At 38.3% G+C, this 17,099-nt stretch overlaps 1 protein-coding gene across 2 annotated transcripts in view; it reads left to right on the top strand.

The window, feature by feature from the left end:
• The window catches only part of LOC127850334 (nucleolar pre-ribosomal-associated protein 1-like), a 59,526-nt gene that overhangs the window by 2,364 nt on the left and 40,063 nt on the right, over positions 1-17,099 (top strand). For both annotated transcript variants that reach the window (XM_052383305.1, XM_052383306.1), the window contains exons 4-13: positions 414-649; positions 1,612-1,694; positions 3,919-4,074; positions 5,469-5,602; positions 6,217-6,412; positions 7,115-7,252; positions 8,942-9,097; positions 11,040-11,139; positions 12,066-12,173; positions 12,796-12,929. In XM_052383305.1, coding sequence (XP_052239265.1) covers positions 414-649; positions 1,612-1,694; positions 3,919-4,074; positions 5,469-5,602; positions 6,217-6,412; positions 7,115-7,252; positions 8,942-9,097; positions 11,040-11,139; positions 12,066-12,173; positions 12,796-12,929 — 1,441 coding nt within the window. The remainder of the gene's footprint in view (positions 1-413; positions 650-1,611; positions 1,695-3,918; positions 4,075-5,468; positions 5,603-6,216; positions 6,413-7,114; positions 7,253-8,941; positions 9,098-11,039; positions 11,140-12,065; positions 12,174-12,795; positions 12,930-17,099) is intronic.

Consider the following 17,099-nt stretch of genomic DNA (forward strand, 5'->3'; position numbering starts at 1 on the left):
TACACAATTCTAAGACATTATTTCTAACTCATTTGTTATTTTGTTCCTTTTTAAGACACTGATATCTTTTTGTTAGATTAATGTTTTTTGTCCCTTTTTATTCTTCCTTTTTTTGTGTGAGGTTAGCTAGATTTCATGTTTCCTCTAGTGCCAACAGTCGAACATGCTAACATACACACACAGTTGCTGCTTTTGACCATTTACCCCATGCACTGGACATTTCTAAATTTCTTGGTTTAATATATAAATTTCATCTTGTTTCATCTAATAACAATCTTGGATTCTTACACAAATGTTGCTCTAGACAATTCTCAATTCACATTGACCTAATGTGGGATTTCTGTTGGATCCTCTAATCTTCTTACATTCTTTCTATTCTGTTTAGTTGTACATTTTTCCTATTGTTTCTACAGGTCAGGATCAATCAAGAGTGGTTTGAAGCTCCTGGTCTCCATGGTTATGCTAGGCAACCAATCAGCCAAGCTCGTCTTAAACCATGTTGACCTAGGCCACGCCACTATGCTGCCGTTGCTAAGGAGACGTGATACGAAGGACGATGAAGACGTGAGGACCTGCTTCCAGCACCTGATAGTGTCCTTTCTCCTGTCTGGAGACAGTGAGACGATACGGCGATTGATCCAAGTGAAAGGTATTGTAATGTCATTTATAGATTGAGTTTAGTTGAAACCTATTTATTTAAGCATGGTTGCATGGCAAGCTAAAAGCAATTTAGACACACTTGAGTCTGTAGTCAGGTATTGTTGTCTTAAGACAAGATCTTGCAAATGCTCACAGAGGGAGATACAACCAGTAACTCCCTTTTCACCATATTCTTATGGAAACTATGGCAAGTCATGAATATTATTTGTATAGCCCAATCTGACTATGACCAGGTCAAATGGTCCCATGGGAATTTGTAGAGCCACACAGGCTAATCAGGAATGACACTTTCCGCCTTAACTAGATTTTTGCTAAGAAGGGACTTTCTTTAAACAGGAAATATAATAAAAGCGGAAAGTGTCGTCTCTGATAAGCCTGTGTGGACTGCACAGGCTAATCTGGGATGACACTTTACGCACATGCATTAAACCACCTTTTCACTGAGCGCAGCCCATATATTTTTTGGACAGACTGTACTCCAGGCAGCTTTGATCAGCATACCATGCAAAGGAAAATAAATACACTGGTTATGATATAACACATGGATTGACACTCGCTTTTGCCAACTTCATTCCTTATTTACTTTTTGTAGACAAAACATATGACTTTTCAAACAATATTTGAGCCATTTTCTTGTATTTCATCCACAAAGACCATATTTGGAGGAATCATTGAGGAGAAATCAAAAATTTAAAGAACAATCTAAAACCATTTCCCATATTAGTTCTTGTAGGACTCTGTACACTATGTGCAATATGTATTAATTCATGCATTAGATGTCATTTTTTGTGTAAAATGTTATTTTATGTATTGAATGTTATTTAAAGTATTAAATGATATTTTTTTGTATTAAACGATATTTAATAGTATTTTATGCTTTAAATGTGACTTGTATCTGATAAGAGCATTGTTGAAGTGGTTCATCTTAGATTGTTTTTTGTTTCTCAACAGGTCTTATGGAGAATGTATTTCAAGGAATTCGCTTTGACAGAATATCTTCAATACAGCTCATGCTCTCTACTGTACTGGAAAAGGTCAGGCTATTCAACACTAATTTAATGCAAGGGAATGTGTTATGATGTGGAAAATTAAAGATCTGATTAAAAATATCAATCATTCCATAAAATCATACCAGTCTGTGAATGAAACCAGTATGTAGAAGTTCACTTTCATTGTAGTATTATAGTGTTAAAATAAAGCTGAATATAAATAATAAAGTAACATCTGTAATATTCAGTATCAGAGTCAAGCACTGAACATTTTTAATATTTAAGACAATGGATTGGTACATGCTCGACAAATTAGATATATTACACTTATTATGCTCCCTTTCGAAGAAGAGGGGTATATTGCTTTGCTGGATGTTTGTCTGTCGGTAGACCAGTTCGTTTCCGATCAATAACCTCTAATTAATTGACCAATTGGCTTGATACTTAACATATGAATTGGCCTTAGACGGTAGATGACTCCTATTGAATTTGGGCTCACAAGGTCAAAGGTTTCCGATCAATAACTCATCAATGAACTGACCAATTGGCTTGATACTTCACATGTGTATTGGGATTGGACAATAGATGACCCATATTGGGGCCACTTGGTCAAAGGTCAAGGTCACTGTTGCAATTGCTTCTGATCAATAACTCGTCAACAAATTGACTGATTGGCTTGATACTTTACATGTGCAATGGCCTGGGATAGTAGATGACCCCTTATGAATTTGGGGTCAGTAGAGTTTCCGATCAATTACTCGTCAACAAATTGACCGATTGACTTGATACTTGCTATGTGCATTGAACTTGGACAGTAGATTGCCCCTATTGAAATTGAGGTCAAAGGTCATGGTCACTGTCCAAATAAGTGGGAAAATCGTTTCTGATCATTAACTCCTCAACGAATCGACCGATTGGCTTGATACTTCTCATGTGCATTGGCCTTGGACAGTTGATGACCCCTATTTAAACTGGGGTCACTAGGTCAAAGGTCACTGTCACAATAAGTATGAAAATTGTTTCTGATCAATATCTTGTCAACAAATTGACCAATTGGCTTGATACTTCACGTGTGCATTAGCCTTGGACAGTAGATGACCCCTATTGAGATTGGGATCACTAGTTCAAAGCCTTGTTTGGGGGGCATTTGTCTCCGACCTCGGAACTCTTGTTATTTTTTGCCATGTAGCACAGTTTGAAGAGTACGAAGTCCGTGAGTTTGATCCTTGACCTTTCCACATACAAGTATCATGCTTGCTCATGCAATTATTTCAGCAGCCATTCTTATCCTACCTCTTATTCATGTAGGGCAGTTGTCATTCATCAGCTGTGGCATAATTATGTTAACCAAGTTCTGGTAACCCAAGAAAAGTGTGAGGAAGTTAACTGACTACTGTGCTATGAACATAAAGTGTTGTCCCGGATAAGCCTGTGCAGTCTGCACATGCTAATAAGTAAGACTCACACGGGCAAAAAATATTCTTTGGGTCGGTTCGGCAAGTCAAAATTAAAATACCCGAGAAAATGTGGGTCGGGTCAGATAATACAACAGTTAATTAAAATAAAACTACATTAATTGTCATAGCATGTTTTAGCGTTCTTAAATAATCAACTGTTTGTCAAGTATGTTGTTAAGAATATTATACTTTTTTTTTGATTTATTTAGTTATGAATGAAATATTGAACTGCATAAAACTATTTATTAAGTTTACACAACGTTGTTGAACTCAATCACCAAATGTAAGTATTACTTGGAATAGCGATCAAAAGTGCATGTTCAGGAAAAACAACCTGTCATGCAAAAATAAAGCTTGTCTTATTTTGAAGAGACGCAAAAATAACTTTCACTGTAAGCTTTAACTTCATTTTCTACTTTGAAGTCGATTTATTTTATGATACAAGTTTCGTTTTTTAACGTCGCCATTTTGGGATCTGAATAACAAATTAAACTCGACATTTATGCTTTTGGTTCGTCACTTCTATTCATTTATGACTATTTGTAATAACAACACTGCTTAAACTGATAAAGGATGTGATTTTTTCTTCACTTGTTTAAACGAGCTTATTTTACTACACGTTCAACTTGTAATCGTGTACTTCATAGCTTGCGACCCGAACCAGTATCGTTCGCAGAAACTTTGACCTGGATCAGCGGGTATTTTTTTGACCCGCGGATTCGGGTTCTTTCGGGTACCCGTTTGAGCACTACTAATAAGGGACAACTTTTTATGCACATGCATTAAGCAACTCAAATATTTTTATCGTCCAGGTGGTCGTGAGCCCAGCCATCAGCAAGACAGCCAAGGTTCACATCTTCACTGACCGGACACTGAAGGAGCTGGCACTTCTGTTTGCATGGCAGGGACCTGCAAAGTGGAAAGAAAGTCTGGGCTCAAAGAAGAAAGGCGAAATGGATGTCACAGATGTAATTTCCTTTAAAAAATCGTCTGTTTTGATCTGTGTCTATTGAAGGTCGAAATCTCAGATCAAGTCTTGAACAATTGGTGTACCTTAACCTGAGTTGAGCACTTAAGGGACATCATGGCCCGAATGTCATAAATTTCAAAAAGTAGGTCACAATGTAACATTGAAGGAAGGGTTTTGAACACTACAGGCCATATTCATCACCAATCTTCATAAAACTTGGCCAAAACATTTGTCTCATTTATATTTTTGCTGAGTTCAAGTCTGGGCAATGTGAGGTCTCTAAGCTGGTGACTTGGTGAAATAAAATACAAACCTTTTTGATACCCTAGAATCCACATTTTGTGCCCAATTTCTAAGAAACGTTTGGAAAAAAAAAATTCTCAATGATGTTTTTTCTAAGTTTGAAATTGGGTCATGTGGTATAAAAAAAACTAAGTCACTAAGTCAAATGAAAGAAAAAGCTTGTGGTTTCATTTTTAACCAGGTTTTTAACCAGGTTTTCCGAAGGAAAAAACTGGTTATTAGATTGGCGAATGCGGGCGGGCTGGCTGGCTAGCGGGCGGGCGGAACAAGCTTGTCTGGGCCATAACTATGTCGTTCATTGTCAGATTTTAAAATCATTTGGCACATTTGTTCACCATCATTGGACGGTGTGTCACGCGAAATAATTACGCCGATATCTCCAAGGTCAAGGTCACACTTTGAGTTCAAAGGTCAAAAATGGCCATAAATGAGCTTGTCCTGGCCATAACTATGTCATTCATTGTGAGATTTTAAAATCATTTGGCACATTTGTTCACCATCATTGGACGGTGTGTCGCACGAAAGAATCACGTCAATATCTCCAATGTCAAGGTCGCCACGACTAAAAATATAATTTTTTTTTTAAACAAACTTACAAAGGGGGTTAATTTTGTTTGTTCATTTCAAAAGTTCAGTTTTAGTTTTCTCCCTTTATCAGATTTTTTTTTCACAATGAAAACCTGGTTTTGTGACAATTTTGTCCCTTGTTGATTCTATAACAATTGTTTTTGCAAATTTTCATTTGCCAATCTTTGAAGTTAATTTAAAAAAATGCTTAGAACATAGAACAGTCAGTTCTTTGTCTCATGTGATTGCCTCAGAGCCTTCGTCTTCTTGTTTGAGTTTTGTCATGGGTAACTGAACAATTATTGCTGCTAGATGGAAGAAACTTAATAAACATAATAACCATTATGTAAACTTGGCACTTAAATATTTTTGTTCTGTTTTTTTTTAATAACTGTAGTTTTTAGTCAAAAGTGGGTGCATCCATGTTACAGACTAATTTTAAGTTTTGAACAGAGTTATGTCCCTTTAATTCACAACATAATCATACAGTTGATTTAATTTGAATTGATGTTATTAATTCAGATGATGCCATTAGACGGTTCTGATGAGGCCAGCCAGACGGCAGCAGACACAGCCTCCATGTTCCTGACAGAGCTCTGCACATCGTACAAACATGGCATCATCTTCATGGACAAGACGTATGGCCTGTCTGGGAGGTGAGAAGTTCGAATCTAAGGGCTTATTGAGTCACATCTTGGGCAAGTTAACAACTTTTTGTGGCCAGATTATAGGCAAAATGCATGGTGACCAGCTTACCTAAGATCAGGTGTAACTATCTTAATTGTTTGAAATTGTCAAGTTTCAAACAAACAGACGACTTTTTTTCTGTGAAGTAGATTTAACATTGATACGCAGTCATATGTTGAGTTTTTTTATGCCCCACTTTTTAGAGGTGATAGGGGCACATATATTTCACCGCACTTTAGACCTGCAGGTTAACATCCACTCAGATCAAATTGGCCAAGTGGTTCAAAGTGTAAAATTTTGAATATGAATAAATTACGTATTTAATGTCATGTTACCTCTGTGAAGACATGATATCAAAATTTGTTTGTATTCAATATCTGTATTCATAAAAGAATTAAGGGAATAGATAATCCATGGGCCAACATTGTATTGCGATACTTTTTTATATAAGAAAATTTTGCGATTAATTCACCCATTTACTGGTTATTTATGGAAGCCCTATTTGGCAATTCTGCAACTACTCTATGGCATTCAAAGGTTGACTTGCATACTCAAAACAATGCTAACTTATACCATGTTGCAGGAATCAGAACCACCTGATGACCAGTGTGTTGGCCAGCCTTCACCCACTGTGTGGCCAGACGATAGTTCAGAGACTGGTCACAGGGATCCTCACAGCCTGCCCAGACCAGATCCAGTACTTCCTCCAGCATATGGCGCCCACACTGTCACCAAGGGATACCACAAAGTGGGTCTCCAGCATGGGCTTTCTAGTGAAGGTTAGAAATAGTGTGATGTCTCTTCAGAGTGGAAGGCATTCAGCTTTGCAGTGGGGGTGGAGGATTACTGTAATAATCATGGTCTGTCTCTCTGTAGACACAACATTTTGTCCAACTTCTACACTTACCAACGAACATCATTCTTACTTGCATATGCAACAAACTTAAACTTACAGCAAACGTTTGCAGGAACCTTCAGAAGAGGAGTTATAGGGCATAAGGGAATTTGTATAAAGCATCATTAAATATTTGTATTCTTTGTTTGTTTTTTTCTCATCAAATATATGCATTATATACACATGATTTTGTGCTTTGTTTTATTGTAACGATTTTTTTTACCCATTGGGAAAAGTACTGGTACAAGCACAATTGGGAAAAATTTGCGTTGTGAAGTCTTCAGATTTGGAAATTTGTGTATTTTATTTCTTGATAACAAATACTTTAAAATTGATAATGAAGTGTTGTCAAGTTGTCAATATTATATTTACTTATGTTCAAGCCATAGTGCTTCATAGGGAAATTAACGAAATGTTACATTTTTTAGAAATGCAAAATAATTTATTTTTTGTTGTTGAAAACCTTCAATTGGGATTCTTTTTTTACATCAATTGGGAAATTTTTTGTTTTTGCCCCATTGGGAAAGTGCTGTTTTCCGGTACTTTTAAAGAATGAAACAAATCGCTGTATTGTTTTTATCCTCAGATTTACAGCGATCTTCAGAAGGAAATGACAGTGTTGAAGATACGAGATGTCAAATCACCGGACCAACTTGTGAAGATTCTATCGATCTATGCCCTGCCTACCCCTCAAGTCTTGGCAACTGTTCTACCAGGCATCAAGGTGTGATATGTTTGGCATTTGTAGGCATAAGACTCAATTATTATCCCTCGCTGATAGGGATATTCAAGTGGTAGGCTTCACAATATTCTGTGCACAACTCCTCCTAAACTTTGCATGTGTTTTTCGTCAAATTTATCGGAAAGAATATCTCCAAGTGCTTCAGCGCAAGTTTTTACGTTTGAGTTATTTTGTATCCCACTGCAGCACAATGCGCTCATGGTCAGCTTTTGTGATCACCTTTTGTCATGCGTTGGCCCTGTCTCATGCTTCAGCATTTACTTTGTGATTACTCTTTAGGCCACATTTATTCCCTGATCTTTGTAAAACTTTGTCAGAATATTTTTATGCCCCCGGTAGGGTGGCATATAGCTGTTGAACTGTCCGTCAGTCAGTATGTGTGTATGTCAGTCTGTCCGTCCGTCCGAAAAAAACTTTAACATTGGCCATAACTTTTTCACTATTGAAGATAGCAACTTGATATTTGGCATGCATGTGTATCTCATGGAGCTGAACATTTTGAGTGGTGAAAGGTGAAGGTCAAGGTCATCCTTCAAGGTCAAATGTCAAATATATGGCGTCTGTCCGTCCGAAAACTGTAACATTGGCCATAACTTTTTCAATATTGAAGATAGCAACTTGATCTTTGGCATGCACGTGTATCTCATGAAGCTGCACATTTTGAGTGGTGGAAGTTCAAGGTCAAGGTCATCCTTCAAGGTCAAAGGTCAAAAAAAAAATCAAAGCGGCGTTCTCATGAAGCTGCACATTTTGAGTGGTGGAAGTTCAAGGTCATCCTTCAAGGTCAAGGTCATCCGTCAAGGTCAAAGGTAAAAAAAATAAATTCAGAGCAGCGTTATCATGAAGCTGCACATTTTGAGTGGTGGAAGTTCAAGGTCAAGGTCATCCTTCAAGGTCAAGGTCATCCTTCAAGGTCAAAGGTAAAAAAAAACACTTTCAAAGCAGCGTTCTCATGAAGCTGCACATTTTGAGTGGTAGAAGTTCAAGGTCAAGGTCATCCTTCAAGGTCAAAGGTAAAAAAAACAAAACTTTTTTTTCAAAGCGGCACAATAGGGGGCATTGTGTTTCTGACGAACACATCTCTTGTTCCCAATGAATTGATATCTGTTCACCTTTTTTTTAAGATTTATTGTCCTTTGTTTAGAACAACTTTATCTTTGCCACAATGTTGTTATTGCAGTATTTATGTAGTTTCTTGTTCTTAAAAATTCAATTGCAATTCTTACTTTTAGATTTTGATTACAAATAACCTGCTATGATGATTGGATTGTCTTGTAAAGCCTCAGGTCATTTTAGAAATACCTCTACTCATTAACGATTTCTTATCCGGATAGCTGCATAGCAACATGGAGTTCTAGTGTTAACTTCAAATATGTATTATCCTTTTAAAGTGAAAAATAAGCGTGTTGTTGTTCTGGCTAAAGAAATCATATTTGCTATTCATATTTAATTCCTTCATATGATACTCCCATGTCATTTTTTATTGCTGATAAATAATTGTACATAAACAATAATTTCTTAATATTTGCAAAAAACGTTACATCCCCTTTTCTGTGGTTTTGTATTAATAGAGCAACTTGCTTATTCAGCTGTCAAGTGAAAATTCAGTAAATAATTCAAATTTTCTCCGCTTGGTATATTTGCTGAAATTTAATAAACTGTCACCCACAGAGCAAGTCTCTGGTGGCAAACTACGACTTGCTAGGCATGGTGCGTCAAGTCTTGGAGACCACCGTAACCATAGTGACAGCCCTGGAGCAGACGACATTGTACTCGCCAGCAGACAGGAAGCAGACGTCGGTCCTGTTGAAGGCCTCTGTGTTAAAGGTATGTGTATAATTGGTCAGGTGAACTTCAAAGTGGATATAGTTTTAAAAAGTAAATGATTCCTGAACTAAATGTTACTGTACCAGACTGTATTTATTTTTAATTTATGTAACTAGTTAAAACATTTTTTGTAGAGCCCAATTGTGGAAAGCTCCAAATTGCTCTCACAATTGTCAAATATTTGTGCTTGGTTGTGTGCGACTGCAAAATGTCAATAATTGTGCCCTTTTTAAGTAAGTTTCTATTACTGTTAATACCATCATAAGACAACATGTTGTGTATAAAGTCTGTCTTGCTACTTCAAAGGTTAAGGTCACACATACTGGTCAAAGGTCAAATTTGGCCATAAAACAGTTTCCATAGGCCGAGGGATATTGTTTTGGCGTTGTCCGTCCGTCTTTCCGTCCGTCCGTCGGGAGCCATATCTTGGAAGTGCTTTGGCGGATTTCATTGAAACTTGGAATGACCTTCCATCAAGCATCCGGACTTCCGCATCAATAAACATTTTCAAAAGGAATTTGAAAACATTTCTCTTTAGAGACTTTTACAACCTATTTTAATTGAAATACCTGTGATTTAAAAAAATAATCGAGACTCAGTTGTACGGGCTTATTTGTCACTAAGCGCGCACTAGGACTCATAGGACCAAGCAAAAAAAGAATTGTGCGGGCTTCTTTGCTCGAAAAGGATATTTATTGTACAAGTGACTGGTAACCAAGCATCATTAGGGCTTCTTTGCTCAATGATTGAATTACATCAACCAGCTGCCTTTTAGTCATGCTTAGGCCTTCTAGTTGTGTCTTATAGTCACACTGTAATTTTAACCTTCAAGTTGTGTCTTGTAGTCACACTTGGTCAGTCTATTTGTGACTTGTAGTCACGATAGTTCAAATAAGGTTAAAACCCAAAAGACGTGTCCTTAAGTATGACAGGTGACCGGTAGCTGTGGGATCCGACAGCCAGAGAGCAGAAATATCCTTTTACATATCCTTTTAGTTAATGAAAAACAGTGTCTTTATGTTGCCAAATATTTGCTCATATTATCATTATAATTATTGTCTTAACTCTAGTTATATCAATTTATTACATAATATTTTACTTTTACTGTGTTTTAATAGTGTAGCCGGTATTGTTTTATTGCTTAAGTTCCTTATAGCATTCTTATTTATATCACACATTTTAAGATCATTAATCCTTTAACTAATGCTGCATAATATTATCAATATCAATATCTTTTATCAATTTTATGTACATATATATGTTTTGTACAACGCCATTGAATATAATTATATAAATAGGCGTTTCATCAAATTAGCAAGTTTCAAGTTACTTTTTTGTGTGTCCGGAGCCATATCTTGGAAGTGCTTTGGCGGATTTCATTGAAACTTGGTATGAGTATATATATGGATAAGAGGATGATGCATGCCAAATGGCATTGTACACCATCTGTTAATAACGGAGTTATGGCCCTTTGTCTCTTGAAAAAATGCTTTTTTGAGTGTCCAGAAGCATATTGGCGGGGGAGATCAATTCAACGAATTTGCTTGTTGAGGGACTGTAACATGATCATTCATCATGCAATTTAACTTACCACTAATAACCTCCATGATGATACTGCAACTTGTTACTCTTGACTGACTATCTCAAAGGTCAAGGTCATCCTTAGAAGTCAAATGTCAATTAAGGCCATAGAATAGCTTAAAACAGTTAAAATATTGATTTGTGTTGGGACATGAGGACCGCCATTTCGGAAATTATACCGGACCTCTGACGTCTATTGCATGAGTTGGTATTACACATTAAATTTTGCTTAACAAAATGTTCAGTATTTGCATAGTGATCAGCAAAGCAGACTTTCTATATTGAAAATGGATATCAGAATAATATTTCTGTTTATTTAGCGCTGTTTCGTTGATTTAAATCATTGTTCTTCATACAATAGGTCATGCCTGAGGTGACTTCAATGTCGGCCTGCTGGGATAAGGTCGTTGCTATGGAGAAATCACCAGACAACAGTGCGACTGACGTGCAGACACTGTTTGGTAAGTTGATTGAGTGTTAACAAATGTGAAGATTTTTTTGCCACCAAAGTGGCATATAGTTTTTTAACTGACCATCTGTCAGTCTGTCCGTCCGTCCAAAAACTTTAACATTGGTCAAAACTTTTGCAATATTGAAGATAGCAACTTGATATTGGGCATGCATGTGTATCTCATGGAGCTGCACATTTTAAGTGGTGAAAGGTCAAGGTCATCCTTTAAGGTAAAAGGTCATATATATGGCTTCAAAGCGGCACAGAATGGGGCATTGTGTTTTTGACAAACACATCTCTTGTTATAGATATTTTCTGTGATCATAATTGTGTTAACAGGAAAAATGAACATAATAATATAGGTAACTTTTTGCAAATGCAGCATACCCTTGTTTGGACAACAACTTTAGTTGAGCACTTAATGGCATAATGGTAAGTTGAACATGTATTTGGTCTTCTGAATTATTGCCCTTGTAATTTGATTCCCCCAGTAGGATGGCATACTGCAGGGGAACTGTCTGTCCGTTTTTTACACAACCTTTTCAGATGTTGGGCTGATTTTTTGTATGTGAGTCTACCTACATGACCTACAGATGAAGTGTGAGTTGAGTTCTGGTCCTTTGATTTTTGGCAAAGTTATGGGCCTTGGACTTTACAATTATATCTAAAATAGCTGTGATGCAGCATCAAAGGTCTTGTTTGATAATGCCCTGTTAATGTGGAGTATTTAAGTAAAAATTCCACTTTTAATGAGCAGTGATTTTTATGTAAATTTATAAATGCTCAATCTCATTTTATGGCAAATATCAGCGTTTTTCAGTTGCAAGTAAACATGCTTACTCTTTTTGAACATGAATACGAAAACAAATCTTTTCCACAATTCATGAATAAATGATGATTAATGATAACTCTACTAATGTTCCTGTTTGCCTGCAGATTACTGTGGTGTAGGCCTGACGGAGATGCTGGTCCTCATAGAGCAGGTGTTGTGTGCCTACCAGGACCTCAGTCCCACCCTCATGGTGGAACACCCAGCCATTCTGGGTAGGTAGCATATGAGCCTCATGGGAAAACAGGGCTTAATGCATGTGCATATTGTGTAATCCCACATCAGACTTGACAGGCTAATATGGGACAGTCTAAACACGATTTTTGTTTAGAAGAGACTTCTGTTCAGCGAAAAATACAACGCTGAAAGTGCTGTCCCTGACTAGCCTGTGCAAACTGCACAGGCTTATGAGGGACAACACTTTATGCATATGCATTAACCCCCGTTTTCCTAGAGCAAGGCTCATTTTTGTCTTAGTGGTTGTTGCGAAAACCTACTGCCGTAACTGTGAGGGTGCTAGCCCTAGGAGAGTGAGGTTGAAGGTTTTAGTCTTGGCTGGTTCATGTCAAGATATAGGCATTCATGGCTTCCTAAAAATTCGACATTTGCCTCAAAAGAGAGAGCATAGTGATTTCTTATTTTTGGATTAATTTTTTATCACAAACTGCAATTAAGGTACATTGAATAGACAATTTATTTTCTAAAATGGAAACTTCTCTAAAGCCTTAGGTACATTACCGTTCTAAGTTTGTTGTATTTAAAATAACAGGAATATCCCTGCTTAGATCAAAGAATGAACTGCTTGTGTTAAATTCTGTTCCTACTTTTGTTTTTCAGCTAAACTTCTTGATGGAGTGTTGACCCGACAGAGTGGGACCGTGTCAGCCAGTGATGCAGACCACCTGACCAAGGTGTACCTCCTGAAGATCTTGGCTGGCACAGATGCCCGTCGTCTGCCTTGGTCAAGAAAAGTATGCATTCAAGCCTTGTTCTCGTCAAACTGGGTTAAATGCATGTGCTTAAAGAGTTATCCCAGACTAGCTTGTGCATTCTGGGCATACAGGCTTTTTATGCCCCCGGATTGAATGATTGGGGGTATATTGTTTCTGGCCGTTCTGTCTGTCTTTCATTAATTAATTAATTCATTCATTGAATGTGTTTGTCCCAAAAGTTTAACCTTGGTCATAACTTGTGCAATATTGAAGATATCAACTTGATATTTGGCATGCATGTGTATCTCATGGAGCTGCACATTTTGAGTGGCGAATGGTCAAGGTCATCCTTCAAGGTCAAAGGTCAAATATATGGCTTCAAAGTGGCGCAATAGGGGGAATTGTGTTTCTGACAAACTCATCTCTTGTTAGTATTTTTTGTTTAACCCTTAAAGCGCTGGCGCTGAATTTTAAAGGCCTTTGCAAACAGTTTGGATCCAGATGAGACGCCACAGAACGTGGCGTCTCATCTGGATCCAAACTGTTTGCTATTCTGATAGTATTCTTTGAAAAAAAATCGAAGAAAATGCTAATTTTAGAAATTCAACAGACGACATTTTAGCAGACGACAAATTTCCCAGCATGCAAAGGGTTAAAGAAGTCTCTTCTTGGCAAAAGACCAATTTGGGTGAAAAGTGTGGTCCTTGATGAGCCAGTGCAGACTAATTCAATGACATTCAAGGTCTAAGCTATATTTGGCCCAGTTTTCTCAGTTTCTACATTTCTGAAGTCCTTAATACAGGGGTCATGAGTCCAGTCCTAGTGCTGGCACAATAGCTTAGGTGGCGATTGGTCAGAGTTTACTTGTGAGGGCCAGTCTCTATCTGCCTTGGATTTATATGATCGTTGTCAGTCAGTAGCATCACTATGTGCATATGTTTATTATTAACTGTAATTAAATGCATGAAATACTGTAAAAATACTGTCACAAGTCAGCTTGTCTGCTTTTTTGTGTAAAACTTGAGATCTAAATTAGGAAACAATTGATATCAATTGATACATCTTGCATGCAGTTGGAATAAAGACTTCTTTGCATGATCAAACTTGAAATAATTAGCACAGTTTGTGTAAGACCACACATATTAGCCATGTTTTAGAATGTTGCAGACTGGATCCATATCTCCAGAGTTATTGCTCCTTGGCCATGTTGTCATCTTAGAAATGGTCTTGTGCAACACACTTACTTCATTGATTCTTTTAAGAAGACCCTAACTACTTTGATTCTGCATTTATATTTGATCTTCACAGAAAAAAAATTGAGAGAAGAAACAGTATGGAATTCAAACTTAGACATTTTATTCAACATAATTTTTAAGGTTGTCAGACTAATTTTAATATCATAAATACGTTACCTGTTATCTCTAGCTTACCCCTTTCCAAGGGAGTTATTTCATCCGGATAATATTCAAGCGCTGGGAATCGTCCACCTCTATAAGAATCCAAAGCAGGTTAAACATAGTACAATGCAACCTAACAGGAAATCAAGAACCACAACTCATCTTTCCTTTCTGGATAAAACCATGTGCACGCCTATTTTAGGCTCAGGACTTATGTGTTCTTTTCACTGTGTTTTTGTCGGAGTTTAAAAGGATAAAGTTTATTTATCTTTTATTTGTATCATTCTGTTTATATTTCTATACTTTTTGTTGCTGTAATTGTCATATTTCTGCTTTTGCTGGGTTTCTTTGTTTGTATCGTCGCTCATGTACATGACGTCATGAGCACGTGAACCACGAGGAATTCGTGCCTATTCCCCAATAAGTAATTGAGGTCAATTGGACAGCGTTCTTTGTGTTTACATTTTGTGGTTTAACTTTTTATTTGAATTTATAATCATTAATTTGTCTTTTGTAGGTTCTTTCTGTTTCTTTTATTTCAGAATGAACTTACAGGATAGAGGTTCTTGTGGTCATATCAAGGCAAGGTGGGATTCCCACGATACTTGCCTGGCATGTACCGGTTGCACAATTAATAACAAATGTGCGGTTTGCGATTTGTGGGCTTACGACGTATGGACAAAAGCAGGTCGCCGGAGGACGTCGATCAGCCGCAAACGCAACGAACCTCCATCCGACGTTGATTACACGGTGACTCCACTGGTCAAGGATGACAAGCGGTTTTGTCAGTCACTGGGTACCGGGCAAGATGGTGCTGTTGTCAGTCGATCGTCATCAGATCTTATGACTCACACCATGCATACCGGCGATATTGATCATGGAATGACTGGATCAATGTCAGACCACATGGCAGCCGCCATTCTACGGTCTTTGTCCGGTGACGTAACCGGTCATGATATGACCGGCCGGTCACCGGTCATGTCACCGGTCCGGTCATGTCACTGGTACGGTCACTGGTCCGGTCCGGTCGGGTCATTGATCACCGGTCCGGTCACCGGTCCGGTCCGGTCACCGTTCAACAGTCATCAGTTAGGCCTGCCACCGATAACACCAATCGCCGGTCAAGAAGAACTCGGTCTTCATCATCGGCTTATTCTTCTACATCCGATTCGTCGTCGAATACATCGTTTCCATCAAGGAGTGGGCATCGGACACGCTCTTCTTCGTCAAGCAGTTATCATCGTCGCGGCGCTCATAAGCGATCACGTCGTCACTCACGGAGACGGTATTCCAAAAAATCTCGATCTCATCGCAGCCGATCCACATCTCGACAGCGCAGCCGATCCAGATCTCGACATTGCAGGAAACGAGGACGTCGGCAACGTTCACGTAGACAGCATCGGACCTTCCATTCGTATAGTCGTTCACCATCGTATTCCGTTATGGAATCGCATGTTTCCATGCCAAATGTGTCGGTTCCAACGTTGACTGCCACACGTATTGCATCTTCAGGAGCTCATCTCACCATTACGGCGTCAGTGTCAACACCACGGGTATCATCTACCGTATCTAGTCGTGTACCCCCTGCAGCTACCCTGTCGAATCCTGATACACTATGGATACAGAATTTGGCGGGACATTTTGTACCGGTCAATGCTGATAATTTACCATCTTCCGGTTTACATTATCAGTTTACTGACGTCGGGGATGATCATTCGCTGTTACCAGACAATTACAATCCGGTACAAGATATTCTCACTTCTGTTCCTGCTGATTCTATACAAACCGCTGGTGTTGTAGAGAGTGAGGCTGATTCAGATGCAGAATCTAATGTTGAGACGGATCAATATTCAGCTCCGATTGGTCAGATCTATGAACTGATGTTTCGTACTCTTGGTGAAGATTACTGTCCAAGACCTGCTGAACTGTCTTCAAATGCGACAATTTCTGTGACAGAACAACTTTTTCGTACATTTGATCCCAACAGGGTTATTAAGTCGACGGCTCGTCCTGACCCGCGACTTCCCATTGGTTCTACTGTTCTATCTGTTCTTCAATCATTGGAATCAGCTAATAAGACTATTCCAAAACGAGGGGAAACATGGAAAATTCCTAAAGAACTAGCTGATCCAAAACACCAGGAAGGTAGTAAAAGTTACAAACCTCCTGTACCACATGCAACATCTGGGTTGGATTTTTCAAAACTTCCGGTTCCAGATCTGGACATTAGCAAGCTATCTCTTGTAATGCCAAGTGGTTCCAATTCAGTTTCTGTTCCGTTTTCAATGTTGGAAACTTGGGAAATGAGGGAACGTAGATCATTAGGTTTGACTAACCAAATTGACTTTATGCTAGCGACAATTTTACAAATGGTGTGTGATTGGTCGGAATCTGTTCCGGAGGAACTCCGTGATTTGTTAATTCATCTCTCACGGACCACACTGGCCTTATCTCACACTTCTGCTTCTTCAATGTCCGAGATGCTAAGGATTCGTAGAGATCTTATCCTTACTTCTTTACCTAAAGATTTTCTGTTGGAACCTGGTATGAACTCGCTCAGAACAGCTCCTCTCACATCAGGGTTCCTTTTTGGTGGAAGGATACAAGAAGCAATCACAGCTGACAAGGATGACCAACTTCATGCTTCTTTAGCTAGAAACAACTCTAGACAACGCCAAGGGGTCTTTAAGCATCCTGCTTCTAGGCCACCAGCAGTTCCAGCATTCAAGACGGCTAAGAGAAATAACCTTTTCTCTAAAAAGCCTTCTTTTAATCCACGGTCAGGTCCTAATAGGCAGTCTTCCTATAACAG

Source organism: Dreissena polymorpha, chromosome 11, assembly GCF_020536995.1.
Source record: "Dreissena polymorpha isolate Duluth1 chromosome 11, UMN_Dpol_1.0, whole genome shotgun sequence".
Lineage (NCBI taxonomy): Eukaryota > Metazoa > Mollusca > Bivalvia > Myida > Dreissenidae > Dreissena > Dreissena polymorpha.